Raw genomic sequence first — 27,901 nt, 5'->3', positions numbered from 1 at the left:
AGATGATGGGCTAGCTTATCATTAATAAATGCCTGTGCACATTTCTGCAGCTTTTGATACATATTTATCCTTCCTTTTCTCCACTCTAACTAGGATATGTATGAAGTTTCTGTTTATAACATAGCTTCTGTGGTGAGGCCAGGCTACTTCCTAATATAAAGGAAAGGCTATAATGGAGTAATGAACATATTTTAGTCAGGAAATGACCACTTTATTTTGAGGGGGCTGCTGAAAAGAAGGGAAATAGAAACTTCATGTTCGGTAACACTCACACTGCAAACCGACAAACCAGGTCTTCTAGAAGATCAGAGGGATTTCGCAGCTGGGCACCATGCACCTTCTCTAGCACTGGGTCTCCTCTTCCAAGGGCACTTCATCATAGTCCAAACATAAATTTCACAGGCAGTTTCCAAAGGCTACTGCTTCTCCTTCTCATTTATGGGCCGTATCCTGCAGCAGAGAGGCATGGAAACACGTTAGCTTGGTCCTTTCATCTCATTGATCCTTTAAATAGATTCCTAGAATGAACCACATTATTACAAGTTTCTTGTTTCCATTCTTATGAGATCCCTTAATGTTTTGGGAAAGAGGAGTCTTGCATGTTCCCAGTTATTACTGTATCACAATGAACTTGGGGGCATCCAAGGCTGGAGATCTCGAGGCAAAAGGCACTATAGAAGTAGTGTTAAATATTTAGATTGCCCTTTTAACTTTTAAAAAGATGAGATCAGGAGGACAAGTGGTGGATGGATTATTGCTGGATCCTCCTGTGCCAAATAAGGATAGATTTAGTGAAACCAGCTCTCCAAAGTGGCGTCTTTAAAAAACAGAGGTTCACTATAGAGGGGAGCAGCCAGCCTCCAAGAAGACAATGCAGCAGCTCAGGAAAATATGTGCAGGGATGGTCTGGGGAGGTAGGGACTTGATGATCCTGTTTGGTGGACCAGCTTGGTCAGATAAGCTTTATATAAGCATTTAAACTTTTTGATGCTGAGCTGAATGTGTCTGAACCTTTTGGGTTTCACCCATTACACTTTATAACATTGGCCACAAGCAGTCAGAACTAGGACACTTCCCATGCTTTGTGATAAACTGTACTGATTAAACTTTTAAAATATTCTTTAATCTGACTGGTTATTTGTTTTTATTTATTCTTGTACACAACAAAAGTGACCTGTAAGAAGGAGATGGAATGGACAAATGAGGAAAGTACAGAGCATTATAAGATTTCAAGTAGTACAGTTATTACTATGTTTGTCATTAAAATTCTGTACTTGTTCTTGTGACAAAAACTGTAATAAGAACAGAAAATAGCACACTATTAATTCATTCTCATGACAATGATTATAACCAGTATAGAAAACAATGGAAACAAGCAGTTCTCATTATGATCTTAAGCTTGTAATCTTGTGGTAGTTCTTGTCTGGGTGGGTGGGAGGGAGGGAATTGACTGTTCGGGGCATTAACTCACTCTGCTTTCAGAGGAGTATACAGTGTGTTTTGTTAGCAGATGACACATCCTTTGCCTTTTTGGGAGGAGGTACTTGAATAGAAGGCTTGCTCTCTGACAGTTGTATCTGGGCCTCAGCCGCTGTAGTGTCTGAACCAAGGAGCAAAAAGATTGTCTTTAAATTATAAAGGTGGGGAGTGCTGCAAAAAGTTATCATCTGCTGGTTGATGGTTTTCTATAAAGAAATCTCTATTACAATAACTTGAGAGTGCTTCCTGTTTGAGTTAATAATCATATTTTGGGCTGAGGCCAACGGCTTGGTGAACAGGAAGCACCCTTGAGTTATCGTTTGGCAGAACATTTTAATTAAGTATTCATATTTTAAATGGAAGATGAAAAAGATCTGTCAAGATGCTGACAGGTAATTTTTTAAAACTGGAAAACTAATTTGGCACTTCCTTCCCCCGCTTCCCTTCTATCACTTCCCATCCTCCGTTCATTTCACCCCCCCACCCTCACACCTTATTTTCTTTTCCAAACTCCTCTCCTTTCTTACATGTCAGCAAGGCTACTGTCCCCAGAGTAACTGCTCTGCAGTATATTTTCAAAGTGACTTGGAAGGAGGGTCTAGGATAGTCTTCCAATGGAAAAACAGTGTGCATGACAGACACAGTCCCTTCTCGAATTCTGTCGAGTGCAAGGGACTGTGCATGAGGCAGCATCCCTTAGGATAATGCATCATACTTTTCTCTTCCTGGCTCTCTTTAGGGTGGCTAGCCTCCCAGGAGGTGCAAAGAGGGACCAGTTCTTGTTCTTAGGGGAGCTCAAGGGATGATAGTTGTGACTTGCTTTGCATTGAGGGAGACTTCTGCTCCTCCTTGTATATTTATGCCCAGGCTAACTGTCACAGGCTAGCCCACAGGCTGAAGCTTTCCAGATGTAGACCTGGCCCTTTGCCCAAGCAGTCCTTGATTCAATGGCAAAAAACTACTACATTAATGCAGAGTTAAGGTTGCTTGGTGATATGTAGTCCCCTTCCAGAATGTTGAGTTGAGCAAAACTCAAACTTCTGAAAATCAGGCAATGCAGAGTTAAGGCCATGCAACTTTAACTCTGCCCTATGTGAGCAGTGCCCCAATATGCCCCATTCACACATACCTTTACTCTGCCAACCTCAGTTGCCGAAATGTACAAGCTCTTCATCTTCTTTTACAACCCATTCACTCTCATGCACAGGATTCTGTCTCAAAGAGCCTTATTGATTTCAAGACAAATTTTTTAAAAGGGGGAGGTGGAGGATGAGCGAGACAGTGAAAGCTAAGTGCTTTTTTATGTACACATCTTCCTGGTTCTGGTTCTCTAGGTAATCATTCATGTTTGGACATTCAGTGTATAGATTTTTAAAAATATGTATTGGTTAGATGTTTAAGTGAGTAAAGTCAAGCAAGAGGGATGGAGAGGTGGATTGGAAGTATGCATGGGAGGCCAATCAGAAGAAGTGAGTGTTGAAGGATTTGTAGATGAAGAGAGAGGGTAAATCTCACAAGGATCTGGGAGGACATTCCAGGAAAAGGGAACAATATTTAAGAAGCAGGCTCGTATTCAGTGAGGTGCAGTCTTTCTGAGTCAGAAGTGTTTAAAATGGTGAACGTTACTGAGATAGTCTTTGAAGAGGTGTACCAGTCCTTCCTATAAGCTTTTTTCCCACTAATGTTATTCCTGGAGCAGTCCCAAGGCAGCAGGTACTTTTTTTTTTTTTTTAAATGTTGAACCTCTTGATCTTCCTTGTGCAGAGGCATAAACCCACTTGAGTTCCTTGTATAATAGTGGTTCTGTGTTTCTTCCACTATGTGGGAGGATCCTTGCTCTCTGAAGTGCCATGTGTGTTCACAGCCCTTCGATACTTCTCCAAAAGGACTTTTCACGTTATATTGCTGCTCTCACCTTCTTTGCTCTCCTCATGCTCCAGCTGCTGACTGACATCATGATGTGATCCAAGATGATTCTTGATCTGTCTTCTTCAATCGTGTCAGTCATCCTTTGCTTCCATTGATTCAGGTCTTTTCCTCTTCTGTTCAAGAAAGCCAGTGTGGTGATTTAAAATCTTACGTAAAGGAACATGTACTGATCTTGTCTCAGAATGGGACTGATTTGTCAGTTACTCTGCATTATTGATGGTATGTTGCCCAGCAGGGAGAGTGCTATCTGGACAACACTCTGCTCACACTGATGGATTATGGAGAAGTTTATTCTCCACCCGATATGGTAGCAATATCTCTTGTCAGATAGCAGCAACAACAGCATCACCCTCTCTGTGACACAGAATCATAGAATATCAGGGTTGGAAGGGACCTCAGGTGGTCATCTAGTCCAACCCCCTGCTCAAAGCAGGACCAATCCCCAACTAAATCATCCCAGCCAGGGCTTTCTCAAGCCTGACCTTAAAAACCTCTAAGGAAGGAGATTCCACCATCTCCCTAGGTCATGCATTCCAGTGTTTCGCCACCCTCCTAGTGAAAAAGTTTTTCCTAATATCCAACCTAAACCTCCCCCACTGCAATTTGAGACCATTACTCCTCCTTCTGTCCTCTGGTACCACTGAGAACAGTCGAGAGCCATCCTCTTTGGAACCCCCTTTCAGTAGGTGAAAGCAGCTATCAAATCCCCCCCTCATTCTTCTCTTCTGCAGACTAAATAATTCCAGTTCCTTCAGCCTCTCCTCATAAATCATGTGCTCCAGCCCCGTAATCATTTTTGTTGCCCTTCGCTGGACTCTTTCCAATTTTTTCCGCATCCTTCTTGTAGTGTGGAGCCCAAAACTGGACACAGTACTCCAGATGAGGCCTCACCAATGTCGAATAGAGGGGAACGATCACGTCCCTCGATCTGCTGGCAATGCTCCTACTTGTACATCCCAAAATGCCATTGGCCTTCTTGGCAACAAGGGCACACTGTTGACTCATATCCAGCTTCTCGTTCACTGTAACCCCTAGGTCCTTTTCTGCAGAACTGCTGCCGAGCCATTCAGTCCCTAGTCTGTAGCGGTGCATTGGATTCTTCCGTCCTAAGTGCAGGACTCTGCACTTGTCCTTGTTGAACCTCATCAGATTTCTTTTGGCCCAATCCTCTAATTTGTCTAGGTCCCTCTGTATCCTATCCCTACCTTCTAGCGTATCTACCTCTCCTCCCAGTTTAGTGTCAGAAATCATGAAAGGGATTCAGGATGTCATCTCTACATTTGTTAGGTGCTGCTTTGGCATTCCCCCCACCCCCAGGCCTGTGAAAAGGTTTTATAGCTATGGTGTGCCACTGTATCTGTACTAGCACATGTAATGTGGGATTCCACCCCACCACCTGTGTCATCTGATGGCAGGGAAGACCACTGTGCTTCTGCAGCTCTTCAGAATGGTGCTGTTCCACACAGGCCCAAAGCGGGCAGTTTTTACAGGCAGTGGTGATCATCATTTCCACATATTCATCGCATATACAGAAACTTCACAGCTGAGTTACTTGCAGCTGTGTCAGATCAGGGTCTATGCAAAGACCTGACATCACACGCACTCGTCTTTATTTACCTATCCCTCACTTTTGTATTCTGGTTTCTTATTGTAGGGCTCTTTATAAGTGCTGGTATTCTGGCACTGGTCTCTGTTAGATAAAAGAACATAAAATGGGGTCCTGGTCTGTACCTAGGGCTCTTGGTGTTACAATAATATGAATAATAATAATAATGATAAAATTGGGAGGAAAACACATTGTTGCAAATGTAAAATAGCACGAACTCTGTAAACAGATGAAAGAGAAGAAAGTAGGTCACATTTCAGGCCTGATATCCTTGGCAATGCCTCTTCAAGTTAACAGCTGTGGATCAGAATACATGTTTTTCTACAAGACCACAGCCAGCAAATTTAGGCTTGCACACAGATGTCTCGAGCTGTTCATAACCTTCACTTTATGACTTGTGATGTGACACATGGCAAGTGATTAAACACATGAAAACAGATAATTTTATTATTTTAACATGATTAAAATGTTTGTATTATGTTATGTATATAAATATGTATTGTAACTGTTTTGCTGTCATATTCTGACTTTTTGTAGCTTTGTAGTGCATTGGCTAGAGAGAGAAAAGCAGAGTAGTTAGGTATACGGGGGAAAATATAAAAAGAAAAGGAGTACTTGTGGCACCTTAGAGACTAACCAATTTATTTGAGCATAAGCTTTCTTGTAGCTCACGAAAGCTTATGCTCAAATAAATTGGTTAGTCTCTAAGGTGCCACAAGTACTCCTTTTCTTTTTGCGAATACAGACTAACACGGCTGTTACAGGGGAAAATATGTTATACTGGTGCCTGAGTTCCCATAAAAGATGTTCCCTTCAGTCTAACAATGTGTCGCTCACTGAGATTTCTTTTTCTTGCTCTCTTTATCATTGTCCTTATCTTGTAAGGTCTTGGCTCCCACTTCATGTGTCTAGCACAGGTGTAAGTTCCTACTTGTCTGCATTGTTGCTCACAGGTTGCTGTCTGCAGCTTCTGGGTCACTGAGTCTGCTTTAATGCTTGCTTCTTGACTTTAGTGTTTACTGTACATGTAATAGGAGATCACTCACGTGCAGCAATGATTCGTTTCTGTTATCTCTGTCTGCTGCCAAGCATTAAGTTGTTGGAACATTAAAAACAATTTGATTATTTTAAAATATATCTTTTGTTTCACTGGAGGTATACAGAATTGTTTTTCTTGGTAAGAAAAGTTTGTAATTTACATTTGCTTATCTACTATTGACGGCTCTATAAGAAACTTTAGATAGATTCACTCATTCAAGTAGTCTTGTATGGTTTAAATCTTGGATTTGTGGATTATATGTGATCGTATGAAAGGTCAGACTGTATAATCTTTGCATGAGTAAAAGGATTATATTAGTTTTTCTATACAGTTCCAAGAGAAAGCTATGATGAGTGGAGCATTTGTTTTATTTAAGCTTTTAATTACTGTGTTCTTTTACAGGCACAGAGTTAAGATTGTTTGGGTGCTGGTTATAGAGAATATTTCTTGTTAATGACTGTGTCTGTGTGAATGAAATGGGTGTTTTAGGGTAGTGTCAGAATTGTATATGTAGCCATAGCTTGTGATTTCCAATAATTCTGTTTTTTAAAAACAGGTATTTTAGTAATTGTCTTTTCTTGAATGGTACTTATATGTAAGTTAACAAAGTTTGTTTTGGAGCAGTATATGGGGATCCATTTATCAATAAAAATGATTTTATGGTATTTATATGGAAAGCCTTTGAAGGTAGAAGAACACTGCCAAAATAAAATAAAAGAATCAATTAGAAACTCACGAGCATCTTATAAATATACCACTTGTGGGTGGGGATAAATGTTATGATGTAGTGATGTGCCTTCAGATTTATTTATTACAAAGCAATGAATCCCACATGGCCATTTTTGCTTCACTGAGCGTAATCCCAGAAAGTCAGCCATATAGACATCTGCTGCTATTTTTTTATTATTTGGTTAAGATTTTGATACAGCAGTGAGAAAAAATCAACTGTCACCTAAAAATGACCCCCAGGGATTTTCACAGATTCTATCAACATGTTTTGTTTTTTCCCCACAAATTTCTACTGGCTTTATCTATATCCCCTTGCTCCATATCAGCTACTCGCTTTCTTCTTCTTCTTCTTAAGGGACTGATAGATGGGGTGTGCTGTTTAACCATAATTCACACAGTCCTTTCTAAAGCTGAAGGATAAGGACTAATAGGAAAAAAAAACTTTTAGCCCAAGGTTTTCATAAGGTGGCAGTGAAAGATGCTTCATTTAATTCACTGTTGTGTCTGCAAATAATTCCTTATGCTAAGTAGCTCCTCACATTCATAGATAATGCACTGACTTTTAGTACATTAATAACACCTGTCATGAGATTTTGGGATATACTAGAACAATTTATTTCCCAGTGGGGGTCTTATCTAAACAAGATCAGTCTTCATATCTTTCTCCATTTAGCTGGGATTCTATAGCAATGTATCTGGTATTATCTGTGTCTTGCTGTTGCTCAGTTTGTGTGTGTGTGCAGGGGGAGGGATATATAGAGCAGACAACAGCTGCGACATGATTACTGTTGTGCCACAGAGTATTTCCATACTAAGCAGAAACCATTTTATGTTAAATCTCTTCTCTGTTTCCTTGGAGTAAATACAGAGTGCTAACGTAATGCAAAGGAACCATGCAACCTTAGCGCAATAACAAGTATGATGTATTATGGATCTTTTCAATGTTCTCTGTTAGATTTTCCTTTTTAAAAAGAGATGATATTCCTAATAGGTGGACAGAGAGGTCGTGTGATGGGGCACTCAACCCACACTAGTCCCGGAGGAGTTAATATAGGCAACAAAGGTCAATTAGTCACAGTCTGCACCTGGAGGGGAGCTAGGATGCAATGAGGCTTAATTGAGAAATAAGCTCACCTGGGCAAAAACAGCTGGGACTTCTATAAAGCCAGGGAACTGGCAGCAGGGAAGGAGGACAAGTAGTCAGGGGCCTGCAGTCACACTACCTGATTAGGGTTGCCAACTTTCTACTCTCAGAAAACCAAACACCCTTGTCCTGCCCCACCCCTCCTCTGAAGCCTCGCCTCCTGATCATTCCATTCCCCTCCACTGTTGGTTGCTCTCCCCACCTTCACTCACTCGCTCATTTTCATTGGTCTAGCTCAGGGGGTTGGGCTGTGGGAGGGGGTGAGGGCTCCGGGAGGGGCCAGAAATGAGGAGTTCAGGGTGCGGGAGGGGGCTCTGGGCAGTGGGTTGGGATGCAGGAGGAGGTGAGGGCTCCAGGTGCGGGCTCTGGGGTGGGGCCAGGGATGAGGGATTTGGCATGCAGGAGGGTGCTCCAGGCTGAGACCGAGAGGTTTGGAGGGTGGGAGGGGGATCAGGGCAGGAGCAGGGCTTGGGACACGGGAGGGGGTGCAGGCTCCAGGCAGCACTAACCTCGGGCAGTTTCCAGAAGCAGCAACATGTCCACCCTCTGGCTCCTACACAAAGGCATGGCCAGGCGGCTCTGCATGCTGCCCTGGCTGCAGGTGCCGACCCTGCAGCTCCCATTGGTTGTGATTATCAGTCAATGGGAGCTGTGGAGCTTGGGGTGGGGACAGAGTGCTCCACCCCCTAGTTACACCTATGTGTAGGAGCTGGAGGAGGGACATGCCGCTGCTTCCAGGAGCCATATGGAGCCATGGTAGGCAGGGAGCCTGCCTTAGCCCTGTCGCGCCGCCAGCCAGACTTGTGATGGCCCGGTCAGCAGCGCTGACTGGAGCTGCCAGGGTCCCTTTTTGACCGGGCGTTTCAGTCAAAAATCGGACACCTGGCAACCCTATACCTGATACAAGGGAGCGGGAGGAGGAGGCATCTGTAATAGGTAGAATGGGAAGCAGTCGAGTGAAAGAGCAGTAAGGACTGTGCAAGTGAAGATCTGAGGTGCTGGGTTGAGGGTCCTGGATTGGAACCCAGGAAAGAAGGTGGGCCCAGGTTCCCCTACAAGGGGCATCCAATTTGGGGACTGTTAGAGACAGTATGAAGGGAGACTTTGATAATAGTGTAGGATGGGGTGGAATTTCCCTGTGATTTGGACAGAGGGTTAAGCCATGAAAAGGAAAGCACACCGCTTTAGGAGTATGAGAGAGGCCATGGAGTGAGTGAGTGAGATGATGGGCTGAGCAGCCTCAGGAAGGGGCATCAGACCATGTGGCGAGTTAATCCCCAGACGGGGCAGTAAGAGGCACTAGAGTGGTAAGAGGCATGTTATCCCAGGCTGTTAGGAATATCTTTTGTGTAGGTTGTTTTCATAAAGTTGTAACTCAGCCCAACTACTGAATACCTTCTAAGAAATATATTATTTCAGATTTACATTATTGATATTAGAAAACACTTTTATTTCACACATCCCACTGACCTCACTTTGGGTTTTATATGTCAGAGGAATTTTGTTTGGGGAATAAATGAACAAAAACTAAGAGAACTACATACGTTTTTAGTGAAATCTCCAATTTCAGTGTGGACAATGAAACATTTGAAAATGGAATAATAAAGGATTTATTTTCATTAATACCCTAAGAGAGTTCATTTTCCCCCTTCTACAGACCAAGAGGATAAAGTTAGGAGGTATCAGTAATTTAGGAAATAGGTTTAAGGCCAAGAAGCCTCATTACAATATGTTCTAATTTTTCCTGCTTCTTAAGCTAAGTCAGCGTTCTACCTTAGGGTGAAGCCTCATTTAATCAGACACAAAGGCAGTTGTAGGGGTTATTCTAAAGGAGCATTCAGTATATTCACCACTTTACAAATGTTTGTATGTGTTTTCTTTCTGGAGAATTGTTTGATTTAAAGGCAGTTATGAACAGCACCATACAAGGGAACGAGATTATGGCACCATAGGTAATTTACACGAGTAACTGACTAGTTTACATACATAATACAGTTCTGTTAGTTGAAATTTTGTTCACGTTTCATAGAAAAAGTAAGAATTGCACAAATGTTGTATTGCCTTCAGAGATCATATACAGGATACATTTTCCACTGTTTACATTTGTGGACTGATTTTTAGATGCTTCTCTAATTTTGGACTCCCCATGTAGATCTCTCACACACATACCATCCACCTTCCCTCTGAAGCCTGGGGAAGTGAGTTGCAGGTCCAGGGATCCTCCGCCTAACTTGGAAAACACTCAGGTACCACAGTAGTGGCCACCAGCAACAAACACCCTAAAAGGGAAAGATCCCCAATGGCCCAGGATGGGAAGCTTCCAGGGGTGGGAATCTTGCCTCATCCTCCTTCCCGGAGAGAAAGTCTCTGAGATATCTACCTCACCTGCAAATTTAGCGGGGTAGTAAAGGTGTCCCTGTGACAGAATAAGGACCTGATAGGTGCTCCTCTAGCTCTTCCTATTTATCTTGGGACTAGGCAGAGATAGAGGAGCATGGATCAGCTCCTCATTCTGGCTGGCAACTGTCTTTGTATCATTATTATTTATTATATTCAGAACAGCAAGTGGGCAACTAATAAGGTATTAGTATGGGAGAGGTTTTATTTAATTCAGTTTTTAAGCTGCTTTACTCAATGAAATCCTTTAAAACACAGAGCAAAGCTACCAATACACTACCATGAATTCTACAGTGTATGTGACTCTGAAGCTTATTTTCAAGAAAGATTAAACGTTTACATACAGCATCTGAAATTATTATTGATTACATTTTGCAGTTGTATACCCACTTTGAGGACATAGCTATTTAGTGGTTCAGTGTTAGATGGGGGGTTTCAAACGATCTTGTGGCAAAAATTATAGACGCTATGGAGGTGTTGCCAACTCTTGCAATTTTTATCACAAGTGTCATAATATTTGATGGGGTTTCTTTTTAAGCCCCAGCTCCTGGGGTCAGGGGAATAATTGAAAGTCTTACCTTTTATTTTTTTAAAGTATGTTTCTAGTCCTTATAGTTGAAGAGGAAAGCTTGAAAATGTGTCCGAAGTACACCAAAAAAGCTTAAAAAAATACAACAAACCACCAAAAAAAAACAACAACCCCCAACAAACCAACCCAGAAGGCAAATAAAAAGAACAAATTTTTTCATGATTTGCATGGTAATCTCATGGTTTTGAGGGCCTGACTCTTGATTTTTGAATGCTTGGGGTGGGCAATAATGCTATGGTGCCAAAGACAGGCAAGAAGTAGTGCACAACCCCTATGTAGGGAATAACTTTATCAAAGGATATAGCTGCTAACACAGTTTCAAGGTAACTGCACCTGTATTCTCCCCTCTGTGGTCAACTCCAGAAGTGCCTAGTCAGGTCTCAGATCTCCAGCCATCAGCTGTCTCTGGACAGGGACCCTTGTCCCACTTTCTTCTGACCGGGGTGGAGTTAAAGCTGCACAATTCCCTGCCTTACACTGTGATATTCCCAGCAAGACAGTCTGCATAACCGCCGGTGCCTGTGTATTGCTTTCTTTCCAAAGGCCATGGACAGTGTTTTTTGCCAGCCATTACTGCTCTTTCTAAGCAAGCACATTTTTATTATGGGAATAGCATTGCAGAAGAAACCAAGAAAAAACAATAAGTCCCTATACGCATGCTAAAATCTTACCAGAGGTCACCTGTCAGTCTTCAGTGGCCCTACTAGGCCAATGTCTTTCCAGCCCTTCCCGAAGGTTTGAGGCTCCCACAGAGAAGAAGGTCCTGTCCATTTGCTGGATCAAAAAGAAGGCCACAAATGAGTTCAAGCTCATCCTTTTATATCAAACCCTTTCTTTGTTTCCTAGCCTCTGGAAAACGCAGCCTCAACCAGTATATGCAAACTACCCCATGGGGGAGAACTTCTCTGGAGTTGTTTAGTCTCAGTGACTTGCCTTATAATCACCCACTCCTGTTGTTTCATTCGTAGAGTTGCTCCCATGGAATGGAATACAATCATATATAAATCATTCATAAATTTTAATACAGTTGTCTCCAAAGTCACTGCATAGGCTTGCAAAATCTGTCACAGTTGTTACTTCAGAATTGACAATGAAGGTAGATCCACCAAAAGGTGTCTTTAGTTAATTTATGCTAGTAGTCTCAGAACTTTCTTCCTGCCATTCAGAAGACTATTGTTAGTGATTTCTGTGGTTATGTATATGGATAGTGATTTTCTTTAATTTATATCTTGCTGTAGAAAATTTTAATTGTAAGATATTCTGGCTATAGTCTGTATGGAAGTCATAATGTATGATTTATTGTTTCTGCTGTTATATACATTTTCGGGTGCCCATCCCAGAAGTGTCTGGGAAATAAAAACAAAATTATATTATAATTTTTCAAAAGCACGTTCAAGATGTTAACTCCTGGAATGCTGATCCACACTCCAATGTTTGAGTCCTGGGAGGGGCACTGGGAGTGGTTCTGATTAGACCACAGCGTTCCCTGCCCTGCTGGTGCAGCAGCTATGTTTGCTGCTTGTGTCGTTTCTGGGGCTGGCCCCACCACTGGGAGAAGCTGCTGCTTCTAAATTGTCCTGAGTGCTCTCCCTCTGCACCTCCATAGGTATTCTGTCTGCCTCTGAACTCTGCATGCAGAATTCTTCTAGTCATTGTCACTAGTGCAGTGCCCTTGCTATCACGTGGCAGTGGCCAGTAATGCTACTACAAGACCGGCCCTCTTTTTCGGGGTGTGAGGGCAGGGTATAAACTCTTTCAGATACTTTCTTTAGCCTACCTCTCAGATTATCCCTCTATAATCCCATTTCCTCTCCCGCCCCTTCTCTACACTAGCCTCTTGGCTCTCCTATACATGATCTTACCCTGTTTGTGAGAGAGTCTTCTGGAGTGTCTGCTCATTTGAGCAGCTATCTTTATTTATTTTTCTTGGCCTATTTGATCCTTCACCTTCCTTCAAATTTCCAGTGAAAGTCTATCTCATCTCCCTTGCCTCTGACCGATTTTTATCTACTTTAAATCTCTTCAAAATGCCATGCTGGCATATGATTCTATATAACCAGATATTAATAAGTCGGTAACTGAATTTTTAAACTGGAATATTTTGGAGTAGTTGGTCTAGACAATATTGGGTACAATAACTTAGCATTGCATTGTTTTGGGTATTTTTAACAGAAGTCCTGTGCTGGTGTTCCAGTGCTTCCATCGCCATGTCATTTGCCTAGACTGCTTCCATTTATACTGTGTGACTATGCTGAATGATCGCAGATTCATCCATGATCCTGTGCTTGGCTACTCTCTCCCATGTGTTGGTAAGTTTGGGGTTTTTTTGTTCGTTGTTTTTAATTCTGCTTGCCCTAACATGCAGAGAAATACTGTTGATTTCAAATCAAATTATGAGGTTTTGTGCATGTCATTTTTTAAATATATCTATGGAATTATAATGTGTATTAGTAGTTGTTTCATCTGATGGAAAATATATTTGTTATTGAAATGGCCCTTCTTGCTTTGCATGTGAACTGGGTTCGGAGTATTAACTTGATTCTAAAGGGCATTTCTTTTATGAGCAAGTGCATAAGTTTTTCACATTAGTGTGTCATCATCCTAAAGCTAACGGATGATCACAATAGGCTGTAGTCAAAAATAAATAAATAAATCTTTGATGTCTTCTACATCTCTTCTTTTGAGTCAAATAAGTTAACTTTCTTGACCTATCTTCAAGTGCTAATAAGAAAAGTACTGTAATAAGAATTTCAAATAGCTTTCTGATTGATGAAGTTATCTCTACTAATTGCCACTACATAGAATGAAATACAGATGATCCAAGGAATGTGTTATGTTATCTACTGTACCTGTCTAGGAAGTGAAGTTTGGCTTATGTAGAATAAGATGATTTATGTTGAATCTCAAAGATCTGTTTTGGCAGATCAGAGACAAGAAGTTGAATCTATCACATTGTCACATAGAGAGTAAGGCTCTTACAAAGTTGCTGTGTAGGACTTCACTAGAATTTATTTTGTAAATTACCTTCCCTTCACTTTACAAGCTGCAAGTAAAATGGATTTGCATTGGCTGTTAGAGCGAATAGCTAATACATTTCATATCAACAAATGGAAGAATAATTGCGGATATTTCTTAAGAGAGTGACATTCTACGTCAGGGCATGCATCAAAGATACTAAATCTACAAGAATTAAAAACAATTCAGATTGTCTATATTTTCAGCTGCTTTTAATTATTTCAACAGCATCTTAGCAATGGCCACAAGTTTACATTTCATGACCGTGCATATGCTGCTTTTGTTTTTTAGCCAAGTCTCATTTTATACATGGTAACCTCATCTGCTATTGCATAACAAGCTTCCCTTTCTTCACCCCCAAATAAATAACAGATCTAGTGCAGTTTTGTTAAGATGATTTGTTCTCCCCCCAGTGTTCCTTCCTTGGTTTTTACCATGATGATGTCTGGATATTCAATATTACTCTGTCCCCCTGCCTCCTTCCCCCTACAAATTAATCAGTTCCCTGCCCACATACAAATTAATCAGTTATTTTTTCCTCTTCCTCTCTGAGTACATCAGTTCCCTTCCCAGTTCTTCCATTTGCTCCCCAAATTAATCATTTACCTCAGTAGCAGCTCTTCAAAGCTGTAGCAGCCAGCTCAGCCCTTTCCCTCAGTCAGACTTCTTACTCCCGTAGCACTTCCCCAGATTCAGCCCTGATGTTCTCACCTGATGGCTCTTCACCTCTGCTCCTAGCTGCATCATTGTATGTATGTATGTATTTGATTGCTGTTATACCCACAATGTGCTAGGCACTTCCCACACATCTTGCAGCACCACTTTCTCAGTCCAGGGGTTCTGCTCTACTTGTTCCCTTGCTTTGAGAGGGGACCAGTAAATCTGTGATTTTTGTCCCCTACCTGGAGATAAGGGGCTAAGTATATTCTGCTCCCTTCTCTAGGTGTGGGGTGGGTACTGCTAGAGCTGAGTGGTAGGAGGGATCTGGGGGAAGGCATGGGAGGAAGATGCACAGAGGTAGAGTACAAGTGCTCAGGGCCTTGCCTCAGCTGGCTAAGGGGCAAGGGGGGAACAGGCTTTGTCTAAAGTAGTGAGAGCCTGAAAGATTCAGTGGGAGCAGTGACAGCTCTGCTGCCCAACTGAGGCAGCATGCATATAGCTCCCCTACAGGCCTGATAGTAGAATAATAGCTGCTGGGCTCCCACCAGTCCTCAACCACAGTATTGGTTACACTCTTTTTACTGTTCTAAAGATACTCTTCACGACAGTATTACCAACCGTAAGGTCTCAAAAATCATGACTCAGAATCCAAAAATCATGAGATTAATAATAATAATAATAATATATTATTTTTCTTTTTCTTCCCTTGTTGGTTTTTGAGACTTCAGGATGTACTAAGGTCACATTTTCAAGCTTTTCTCTGTAGCCATGAAGGCTAGTGTTTTATCTTTTGCTTTTGACCCAAAAAAATAGTAGAAATGAACCATATAGGCACAGCTGGACCCTAAATACCTGTGTTTAATAAATATGCACAAACATGGAAGGCCTAGCTACATACACATTGCTTCCCTGGCTGGCTCTGGTGGCTTCTATTACACAAAACATAGTGAGCACCACTAGAGTGCTCATAAACTATTTAAAGGTATATTAGCCTATTCCTTCACACTACAACTAGAAACTTACTTAAAAAAACAAACAAACCACAACCCTGGAAACTGAGATTCTCATATAATTGCATGACTCTATGAACTGGGAATTCAAGAATAACATCACATATCTTGGGACTCGTAATAGAATCATGGGAGTTGACAGCCCCTGCAAAAGGTCTAGAACTATACAGGGTTTTTTAATGAAACTTTGGATTCTATAGAAGCTGGTCGTATTAGTCCTAATTGCCCAGGAAAACTCCCTAGTCAACCTGTACAAATAGAATTTAGAGCCTCTTCATCTCCAAATCATAAACCCAATCTGAGCCCCAGGTGGGGATTTTCAGAAGCGCTTAGGCATCTAGCTCCAATTTTTAGGTGCTTAAATACCTTTTAAAATCTGGGCCTTGGTGACTGACTACCTCTTTCCTCTTATAGATAGTCCATCAGAACAGAGTGCCAAAACTGTGGGGCAATGTTGGAAAACATGCTGTTGGCTGCTGTTTCTTTGAGCAATGCAGACTTCAGCCACTAGAGCTGTCAATCCAGTACCTTTCACCAACTGTAAATTCAAGTAGAAAAGTACAGAACAGTAACCTTTGATGTTGATTTCCAAACATCATGGCAGTGCTTATTAAACAATACACTATTGTATACATTTCACATTTAATCTTTAGGAAAATATAGATATATTTGACTCAACTTTTTCTAGCTTGCATCTATGAAGAAGACTCAGAAATTATTTCCTCTCAAGTAAAACAGGTGCCACTGTGCACACTAATAGATTATTATTTATCTACTTTATCAACTCAATATTTGTCCACTTCTGACTACCAGGAATTAACCCAACACAAAAAGCTAGATCTGAAATTCATCGAAGTTTAGAGTATTGAGATCTGAGGTTTGGTTTGGGCTGATCTCGAACAGGAATATGGAACTAACCCACTTTTAGTGTAATGAGACCAATATTGTGATAAGATAAACAACTATTAAGTGTACACGAACAAATACTTTTTTATAAAGGTCAAATCCTTATACTGTGTCATTGCACACATATTTTAAAAGTAACAAATTCACTCTCTAGACATATTTATGGTATTGTATATGGGAAACATTAATGTCACAGCTTCACTCTTCTCTAAGTATTATTTCAGTTGTCCACTTTCAAATAAAAATGGAATTACTTAAAATTTACTTCATTTATCTAAAGCATGCCCTAGAACTGTAAAGTTGGGCTTAGTCTTGTAATTAAGCTTATTTAGGTTGTTTGCATGTGCAAATTAGTTCCCTTCATTGCAGGGTTTTTGAAAAATATTGGTAACATAATGAACATAGCCTGAAGTTTCCATTAACATTTGACTCACTGTTCTGATTTTTATCTGGGAAATACACAGACATAGCAGATTTTTAATATCTTTTATTGAATCAATCTAGAGGTCAAAATACCACACACAATAAAATAAAAATAAATAGCAGCAATTGCATCAAAGGATCACTGTGACTGACAAGATCAGTGTTACCATATTCGCATAATAATTTGAGTAGGCAAAGATCTATGGCATAGATTTTCGATGAACAGTGCTTCTCAGATAAGTTGAATCACTTGCTGACATACTCTGAAAGGTGGATCGTTATTACACATTTACTTTGCCTGGTTATACCACTGTTTATCTGGTTTCTGTTGCATGACTGACTTAACCAGAGACAATATCGTGTTAGAAGCCAGGTTATGTCAGCTTATGATCTATGATATATCACTTTGAAAATGATATAGCGTCACTCAATTATTTTACTAAATTTGTCGTTGTGATTTTTTAGAAGAATGAAATTAATTCTTTAATGCCTAGCTACTATCTAGCATCATGCAGCACCATGCCAGTTGAAAATAGGCAACATCCAGGACTACTGCTCTGATTACTAGAACTCCAGTATGTTGATAGAATTAGCTGCTCAGAATAGCAGCCCCTATATTAGCTGAGACAAAGAATTTGCAGATAAAAGGTGGCGTATTATACTGGTGATTAAAATAAAAAAAAAATACAAATTATACTCTCTCTGCCCTTGCTTAATGGCAACAAAAATGTATCCCATCTCTCTGTATGGTGTCTTGTATTAATGAGGCTTCATGCATAGAAACTTCTGCGAGTGGTGACCTCTACATATCTTTGAAATAATTAATAAGGTGCTTAGAGGGACAGTTTTGCATATGCATGAAAGATGATTTATGGTTATTTAGTTACTGTGCAGGGCACTGGAATCTCATCGCATTACCTCATACAGGAAATGTATACACACAGTATATTAGCCACTTTAAACAGGCACTGTTCTTACCATCACAACTCCATTTTAAAAACAGAATTATAGCAATAAGGGGTTACAGCCCATAGGGTAATATGTATGAGAAAACAAGTCTTTGACAGAGGAAAATATGAGGGGGCCAGGAAAATCTAAGGTTTTACGTTGCTGTAAGCACACTGCAAAAATGTCTTTCTTTCAGTTTATTTCTAAGGGTCATCATATGTGTGATGTATTTTAAAGAGGTCTGGAAAAAAGATGCCATTCCCATGATTACTGTAAAACACTGCTGTATCCGGGCATAATCCTGCTGTTACCACATATAAATAAGTGCAATTACCACCAGTGTGTGTATGGAACTGCTATCAAAAAGGAAAAGACTTTATAGTATAATAAATTGTTTTAAAGACCCATCTTTCATTGAAAGAATGCTGCTGGTGAATGATTAAGGAAGCACACATTTTAAGATTAAACCAGTTTATTCCCCCATCAGATTCCATTTGTGAAATGACTGGATGTTTTTGCACTATGGAAAATACTGATGATGTGATAAAGCTATGTACCATCCATGAGTACAGAAGTTACAAAAAGAGGGAATAAGAACAGTTGTCAGTATATTTAAAAAGCCTGAAATGTGTATAATTACAAGTAAAAAAGAAAAAGGCAGGATTTTTTATTTGATTACTCATGAAGCACATTTGAGTCTCCTCTGTTCTGCATAACATAGACAAACTCCCCTGCAATCTAAAGGATGTGAGAGAGAGATTTTTAAACTCAAGTTCAGTGGTCTATGAACAGAGCATTCTCAAGGATGGGTATAGGAAGTGGTAGAAGTCTGATAGGGCTATGATTTAAAGAAGAAACAAGCTTCTGCAACAAAATGAGTTGATTGCCAGGACTGCTTATCAGTCAGCAGTAGATGCAGCAGATGCATCTTCAAGATCAATGGCAACTGCCCTTGTGATGTGCCATGAATCATGGCTTCCCATTTTGGGGTTTCCCAAGTCCAGAACACCGTGAGGATCTGCCCTTTGAAGGAAATAATCTTTTCAGCCAAAAGATGGATGAGTCCTTATATACTGTAAAGGACTCCAGGGCCACCCTCCATTCCCTGAGCATATATACTCTATCCTGAAGAGAAAATGCCACAGGCAATCATACAAACCTCGCCCAATGGCTCAACAGTTTTACCACCGGCAATCGTATGAGCCACCCCATAAGAGGCAAAGGGTTCAGAAGTCCCATTTCCCTGTACCTACTATGGCAGAATCATTATCCGAACCCACAATTCCTGGCTAAAAGATGTATTGGTTTGGAGTTCAAGAGCTGCAAACCAATGATGCCACCATCTGTTGATTCCCACACATTCCAGCTATGCAATCAAATTTACCTGCCTGTCCCCTCCAAAGCCCCATCCCTGCCCCTTTTTGAGGTCCATTCTCATGGGGAGATTCTCAGACAGAAGTAGAATCCCTCCTGCAGCAAGGAGCAATCACATGGTGATACTGGGATTTATAATCCCATCCCTGGAAAAGGGCATGTGGTTTATAGCTCTTGGTATGAAGGATGCATATTTTCATGTGGACATTGACCTCACTCACTGACTTTTACTCGGCTTCATAGTTGGCTCCAACCATTTTTAATACAGAGTGCTCCCATTTGGCCCTACCACACCTAGAGTCTTTACCAAGGTCTTTTTAATAAGAGCAGTCTATATCAAGTATCGTGTCTTCATCTTCTTCTCCTGTCTCAACAACTGGCTTCTCGTTGCCAAGGCACATCAAGAAGCGTACAAGTCAACTTTGTCAATGCTTCAGCTCCTCCCTTCCCTAGGAGTCAGTGTAAACTCAAAAGTCTCTGTCCTCGCTCCAATACAGATTTTAGACTGTATCAGAGTGTCCCTAAATTCAATCACAGCAAGAGCTTGTCTGTCCTTGGACAAGTTCCAAGTGATGAACAACCTCATATATCAGGTCATGAACAACCTTCACCATCAATCAGAATTTGTCTCTCTCTCTTGGGGGACACAGCTTCATGCACTTCTGTCATGCAATTTGTCAGGCTCCATCTTCATTGCCTGCAGGCATGGCTTCAAACAGTGCAATCACTAAGCAGTCCACGAACGCCATAGTAACAGTCCCCAGCAAGTAACATCATCTCTACTAAGATGGACGAATTCTCATCAAGTATGCAGAGACATTCCTTTCCTTTCTCCCTCACTAGGCAGAACGATCTTTATGAATACCTCCTTTTAGGCTGCGGAGCCCATATGGGCAGCCACACAGTGCAGAGTACTCGGATATCCTGAGAGGCTAGGATGTACATCAACATTCTGGAGTTGCAGGCAGTCTAAGAGGGTTGCAAAGCATTTCTCCCATTCATCCAAGGTCACCATGTCTTCATAATGTTGAACAAGATTATGACTGTCTTTTACATCAACAAGAAGGGAGGAGCGAGATCTAGTTCCCTGTATACAGAAGCAGTCCATTTGTGGAATTGTTGCATCAGCAATCAAATCTCCCTGTTGGCAGGGAATAAAAATGTGCTGGTGGACTCCCTCAGCAGGCGCTGTTATTGACCACAAGTGGGAGCTACATGACTCCACAGTAAACAGTATTTTTGCTCTCTGGGGAACCTACGCAAGGGACCAGTATGCCTCTCAAATGAACAAGTAGTGCAGCTGCTCAAGAGAAGCCTTAGGGCATTTTCTCAAGATGACACTCTCCTCCTCCCGTGGTCAGGTCATCTGAACTATGCCTTCCCTCCTTTGTAACTCCTAACTCAAGTCTTATGGAAAATGTACCAGGACAGGGCATGAGTCATCCTCATGGCCCCGACCTGGCCCAGACAATTTTTGTTCCCATGTCTCCTATGCATTTTATTTGTGGACACCAATCAATATTCAGCCCTTTTACAATCTCCTGACCCGGGGGGCAGAATCAAGTATCCCAACCCCCAAGCATTCCATTTCAGGGTGTGGTTTTTGGATGGTTGTCAACTTTAGGATGTTCATGCTCTGAAGTCACGCAAAACATCCTTACTAACAGTCAAAAAGATTCCACTAGTTAGACCGTCTACGCTACAGGCCTTACAGCTGTGCCACTGTAAGGTTTCCCATGTAGCCACTCTTTGCCAGCAGAAGAGAGCTCTCCTGCTGGCATAATTAAACCACCATTAATGAGCGGTGTTCGGTATGTTGGCAGGACAGGCTCTCCTGTCGGGTAGCGATCAATGGCTCCATGTCTAGTTGGCAGCCGGTGTCAAGTGGAGTGCCCCAGGGGTCTGTCCTGGGGCCGGTTTTGTTCAATATCTTCATAAATGATCTGTAGGATGGTGTGGATTGCACTCTCAGCAAATTTGCGGACGATACTAAACTGGGAGGAGTGGTAGATACGCTGGAGGGGAGGGATAGGATACAGAAGGACCTAGACAAATTGGAGGATTGGGCCAAAAGAAATCTGATGAGGTTCAATAAGGATAAGTGCAGGGTCCTGCACTTAGGATGGAAGAATCCAATGCACCGCTACAGACTAGGGACCGAATGGCTAGGCAGCAGTTCTGCGGAAAAGGACCTAGGGGTGACAGTGGACGAGAAGCTGGATATGAGTCAGCAGTGTGCCCTTGTTGCCAAGAAGGCCAATGGCATTTTGGGATGTATAAGTAGGGGCATAGTGAGCAGATCGAGGGACGTGATCGTCCCCCTCTATTCGACATTGGTGAGGCCTAATCTGGAGTACTGTGTCCAGTTTTGGGCCCCACACTACAAGAAGGATGTGGATAAATTGGAGAGAGTCCAGCGAAGGGCAACAAAAATGATTAGGGGTCTGGAACACATGACTTATGAGGAGAGGCTGAGGGAGCTGGGATTGTTTAGCCTGCAGAAGAGAAGAATGAGGGGGGATTTGATAGCTGCTTTCAACTACCTGAAAGGGGGTTCCAAAGAGGATGGCTCTAGACTGTTCTCAATGGTAGCAGATGACAGAACGAGGAGTAATGGTCTCAAGTTGCAGTGGGGGAGGTTTAGATTGGATATTAGGAAAAACTTTTTCACTAAGAGGGTGGTGAAACACTGGAATGCGTTGCCTAGGGAGGTGGTGGAATCTCCTTCCTTGGAAGTTTTTAAGGTCAGGCTTGACAAAGCCCTGGCTGGGATGATTTAACTGGGAATTGGTCCTGCTTCGAGCAGGGGGTTGGACTAGATGACCTTCAGGGGTCCCTTCCAACCCTGATATTCTATGATTCTATGATTCCTGCTGACATAGCACTGTCCACACTAGCACCTTTGCTGGTGAATCTTGTGTCAGTCAGGGGTGTGTGTTTTACCGACAAAAGTGGTAGTTTAGATAAAGCCGAAATTCTACTCAGCTAAGTGGAAGCATTTCTCTATCTGTGCACAACAAAAACTCGTATCTCCAGGGGGTGTGGGTTCCCCTTTTTCTGGACTATCGTCTTTTTCTCAAAACAGCTAGTCTTTCCATCAGCTTTTTATGGGTCCACCTCACTGCACCCCCCTTCTCATGGTGTGGTTACTCAATATCGTTCACCCACTGATTATCAGATTCTGGAAGGGTCAAGTTAGAACCTTTACACCAGTAAAGAAGCCTACTCATCAATAGGACTTAAATCTTGGTTTTATTGGTGCTCACCAAGCAACCCTTCGAAGAGCTATATTCAATGGAGACAGAGTTTTATTGTGTTTACACCCTAAGTTCACTCCCAAAGTTATTTGAAGTTCCCCCCGAATCAGTCAGTCCACTTACCTGTGTTTTTTCTGAAACTATATGAATCTGAAGACCTGAGGAGACTTCAGTCCCTCAGTGTGAGATGACCCCTTAGCCTTTTACCTACAAAGCACAAAGCCAGTCCGAAAATCTTCCAGACTGTTTCTTGCCATAGTGGAAAGAGTCCAAGATCAAGGTATATCCTCTCAGGGGATTTTTAAACTGATCTAGGGCTGTATCTTACTCTATCAGCTTTCACATCTGCTTCCCCCCCATTCTACACATGCGTACCCACAGATAGGAACCACACATCTTGAAGAACCTCCAGTTATTTTAAGGTTAGTGACTTTCTTTTTTCTCCTTTCTTGTGCATGTCAAAGGCATTATTATTATTTTATTACAATAGACCCTACATGCTCCATTGTGCTAAGTGCTATGCATATATTCAATAAGAGACAGACCCTACTCCAAAGAAATTACAGTAGAAGAATGCAAGACAGTCAAAGTGTGGGAGGGGAAATAGGTACAGAAAAGAGAAGTGATTTGCCCAAGTCATTCATCTGGTTGATGACAGAGGTGCAAGTAGAACCCAGGGCTCATGACCTCCCGAGGCTCAGTTCAATGCTCTGTTCACTAAACCATATTGCCTCTTTCCTTCCCCCTTCTCCATCTTTAAAAGAAGTTCCTCTCATATTTCTGCAGAGTTTTTGCTTGCAATTTATCTCTCACCAATGTCCCAACATAAGGAATTGTTTTTCTTTAAGTACTGTATAAACACTGAATAGGAGAAGTGACGGTATAGATCTCTGTGGTACCCTGCTGGAGAGTGTCATTGGGGGAAAGGACAAATGCCCATTTGTATCTCAAGAAAGATAAAAATGGAGTCATTCACTAGTTGGTCTGCAAGCAAGTTATTGAAACCTTATGGGCAATGGACTCAAGAGTTGCTGATGCATCTACAAGAATCATCATGAACATGCTTTGCCTGTTGCTAGGAGATCATCAACTAACACAATCAAAGCAGTTTCTACCCTAGAGCAAGAACAAAGCCCAGTTGGCTGGGGGTCAAGGAAATCTGAGGGCTCAAGAAATTGCAATATTATTCCAGCCAAACCTTTGCACTGATCTTCCCTATAATACAGAGAGTGGGTGCCTGCAGATAGCCAGGTTGTCATCATCAAAAGTTAATTCTAGAATTGAAAGTTTCACAATGGCTGCTGGAAGAACCTCTATCACACTTTCACACCATGTTCTCCCTGTATGGACTCAACAGCATCCTCCAACAGTGAACCCAGTACTTTTCTACAGGACTTCACTGGCCTGGAAAGACATGAGTCTAATTCACAGGCTGGAGTTGGAACCCACTCAAGTAGCATCTCCGCTCAATGAGTAGTGAGCAACACTGGCTGAAACTCAAACAGAGAAGACTTCACATTTGTTCCCTCAAGACATAGTACTGTTTCCGCAGCAGTAGATGGCTAGGTCCAGATCTAGGCAATTTTGTCTGTAAATTAACATGAAAATATTTCAGAGTGAGTAAAACTAGACTCCATGATGTGGTGGAGAGTGTTAATATTCACAAAGCTGCCAAGTACATTGAGCAGTTCTTCCCTCTGTAGATCTGTGGGGATAAGTGAAGAAACCCTTCTCCCTCTTTTGCACAGGTACAGCATGTGATCTTAAAAAATACCGGTGTGGTAATAATTTAGATTCATCACGAGACTTCCTTCAATAGCTCTTGTTATCTTCCCTATCATGTCTTCACCAGGAGCAGATCATCTGTAAATGATGATGACCTGTGAGCATGAAGCCGGCAGACAGGGCATTTAGGGGCTATCTGTATTGATAGTGAAAGAGAAAAGATGATTATTTAAAATCATGTCTGGAAACTCAGTGGCTGTATCAGGTTCTAGTGGTGGATCTTTAAAAGCAGATTTTTTTTTGTGCTGTCAGGAAAGGTGTGCCCAACCTCAAACCAAAGCAGACAGTGCTCAATCCATGACAGGGGAATACCTCTCCTGCATATTTCCACTTCCAAGCCAAACACCAGGAGTAAAATCCTGATTCCACTGAAGCCTCTGGCAGTTTTACTATTGACTGCAGTGGAGTCAAGATTTCATCCCAGATCTAGAGTGCACCTGGCCTTTTATGTGGATTCTACAACTTGGGACAGTTACATGGTTGCTATAGCATCCGTGAAATTTTGAACCAATAGAGAAAAAACATCTTCCACATGAAGAATGAAATCACCAAGTAGTATCCATCTCATTGGTCACCAACTTGCACTCAACATCATGAAGCAAAGAACAGGCTTCTTATCTTATTTTCTGAAAATTCAGTCATGAGAGAGAAGACTTGAAAGAATGAACAAGGTACAGAGAAGAAGGTGGGGAATAGATGGATAGGAGAGGAAGGAATCCTGGTCTGAAAAGGAAAACTGGAGGAACTGAGAGGGGGAAGGAGGTAGGAAAGAAAGTGTTTTAGTGCACAGGAATGGGTGGGTATTAAAAAGACAAAAAAGATAAGAGGGTAAAGTTAAGGGAAAGGAATGATGAGATAGGTAAAGACACAGGAAAGATGAAAGAGGGGAATAATTGCTTCATGGGATATCCCACATTATAATTTTTATGTCTTCTATGGCAGCATTGGGAGATTGAGAAATATATATATATATATATATGTAGATTACCCCAAATAGAATTTAGTCCAGAAACATGCCAGTAGCTTGTTTCATATTTGGACTCAGTTCAGTGAAGGGGAAACATCTAGCCTTTGGTCTTGAAAAAATTGAATAGATAATAGCAGATGCCAATTATTACAGAAGAATCCTGGAGAAAGTTCTAATTTATATTCGTGTACGTGCTGGTGAGAGAGGGAGGTCTGACCTTTCCATGGTACGATAACTACAGGTTTCCTGTTGGGTTGGCTTATATCTGAGGAGAGGCTCTATTGCAGAGTAGTACCATTTCTAAGAAGTGCTGTACAAGCAGCAGCATCCTCTACAGGGAGAAATCATTACTAGCTGTGCTTCTTCCGACCACCCATAAATAAGCTGCAGGGACCAATTGTGGCACATTCATCATGTGTTTAGTCTCTGCAGTCTGGTGATTAATATTCCCTGAGTCACTTTCTGAGCTTTGGTCTCCCACATGGCAGCCTGTAGAGCTACTGCCACATCACAGAACCAGCTAAGGATGTTGTTCTTCAAGGAGGAGTTGGCTTTAATTAAATTTCTGTGTCTGGAAAGTGAAAATCTCATTTTCTTTTTGACATTTTCTATATTACTACTTAGACAAAATTATGAAAACAATTAATCCCTGTGAAACAGACACTGGCATTATAAGTGGTACAAAAATATTGCATATAAATAATACTAATAATCACCAATCTGTTATAATTTATTGATGTAAGTTCTTATTAAAACTCGTAAATCAGATTTGTTTTTGATATAGCAGATGTACCAAATGACTGCACAAGGTAGATGAGTACTGGTATGGGGATTTTAACAAGCACCATGATTCAGACTCCAAAGAGACAAAAGAGAGGTAAAGGATGAGCCTTAAGAAAGTAATATCCATAGCTAAGACAACAAGCAAAGAGAAGACAAGGAGGAAGTTCCCCTTTGGGGAGGAGGAATGATTCAACACCACTGGAAAAATCTATTGTAAAATGACTCTGACAATCAAGAGAATGTCAATCATTAGATCAAGCTTTGGATCATCAGTTTCCAATGCCAATATTTTATGAGTTCCCTGAAGGGCCTTTTGGTGATACCACAGCTATCCATTAACAGCCAGAGTTACGCAGAGCTTATTACCAGAAATGCCCATTCTGTTCAATGGGTTAATGAAAGAAATAGGATGGAAAATGTTGGTGTTTTTTTCCTACAATTTTAATTCATCCCTGCATGCCACCACACGTGTGCGCACAAACACATACATTTAGCTTATACTTGGTTATAGGGATTTCAGTCTTTTAAAAAATATTACAGAGGATGCCAAAGTCCCTATTTTATCTGTGAATCCTTTTCCTTCTCTTCTCTCCTTCCTTTTTCCCTAGATTCTTGAACTTTTTTTAAAAAAAATTGATGCAAGATTGAGGAACATGCTGTGAAAATTGTAAGCCCTACCAGGATGTGCAATTATAGCCTCTTAATGCATTTCTTAGATGGGTGAAATCACTCAGGTCCAGCCCTATGCCTTACAACATACCTGAGGCATGTGCCAGTATCCTGCTAATGCATGTGCTGTTGTGGCTCCTATTTATATTTAATTAACCAAATTATGCAGGGTAGATATCCAACAGTATTAATATTAAATCAGCATTCAAAGTAACCATCCCATTTTGGACACAGTGGTCCTGACTGTGAACTCACTTGACATTATGAGTAACTGAGCTGAAATCAGGAGTTACAGTGGTGTGAAATTAGTGTAAATGAGATCAAAGTCAGGGCCCAGAGGAAGGTGGACATCTGCCAGGGAAATACAATCAAATTAACTTATTAAATAAAAATAAAAATGCTTTGTTTTTCTTGTTTCTCCACCCTTCTTCCATTTCTTTGTTCCCTTTTAATCTCCTTGCATCCCAGACTTGGCCTATCACTTTCCATACCTCAGTATTTCTGTTTGTAATTTGTCTAGTTTATTTTTCTTTTTTTTCCTGTTCTCTTCCTTGCTTTCCTTGAAAAACAGCATCTATTTTTTTCACATTCACTGTCCATCAAGATAATGTTGGAGATGGAATATCTTTTCCCTCCCACATGATGATCTCTTTCATCTCTTTTTTCCTTTTATTTTATTTCTCTTGCTCACCACTATTCTTAGCTCTCTGTACACTTTTTGCTGTCTCCTGAATCCTTTTTGTCCTTTCCCTGATCCTTTTCCCCTTTCCTTTCCCTCCTCCTCCTCCTTTCTTTTTGTCTATTCTTCCCTTGGGTTTACTATCGCCTCCATTTCTCTCCTTTCAAGTTAGGATTGCAGTCTCTCTTGATGTCTCCTGTGAGGTCCTCAAAGAGATCGGGTCCCCAGGATGGGGAGAGGAGTGAAGAAGAGGGACTCAGGAGGAAAGGTAGAAAGGCTACCTCTCTTACTGCCCATGATCATTGGGAGAGGGTGTTGGATGCTGTTGCTTGGCTTGAATAGGTTCTGTGAACCAGCCAGCTCTGGGCCAGGTGGCTGGTCTCTTTCCTTCATTTTGTTGGTTGGTGCCTCTGTTTCCAACCACAATCTGAGGAACCAGAAAACAGAGCAAGAACATTGTCAGCCACCTTCAGTATGTAGGGTTGCCAATTTTGGTTGGATGTATTCCTGGAG

General features: G+C 41.4%; 1 protein-coding gene across 6 annotated transcripts in view; it reads left to right on the top strand.

Moving 5' to 3' along the window:
• Positions 1–27,901, top strand: part of PRKN (parkin RBR E3 ubiquitin protein ligase) — a 1,248,399-nt gene that overhangs the window by 811,143 nt on the left and 409,355 nt on the right. For all 6 annotated transcript variants that reach the window (XM_077813311.1, XM_077813307.1, XM_077813309.1 and 3 more), the window contains one exon: positions 13,085–13,221. In XM_077813311.1, coding sequence (XP_077669437.1) covers positions 13,085–13,221 — 137 coding nt within the window. The remainder of the gene's footprint in view (positions 1–13,084; positions 13,222–27,901) is intronic.

The sequence above is a fragment of the Eretmochelys imbricata genome, chromosome 3, assembly GCF_965152235.1.
Source record: "Eretmochelys imbricata isolate rEreImb1 chromosome 3, rEreImb1.hap1, whole genome shotgun sequence".
Lineage (NCBI taxonomy): Eukaryota > Metazoa > Chordata > Testudines > Cheloniidae > Eretmochelys > Eretmochelys imbricata.
This window is presented reverse-complemented; position numbering and strand designations above follow the sequence as displayed.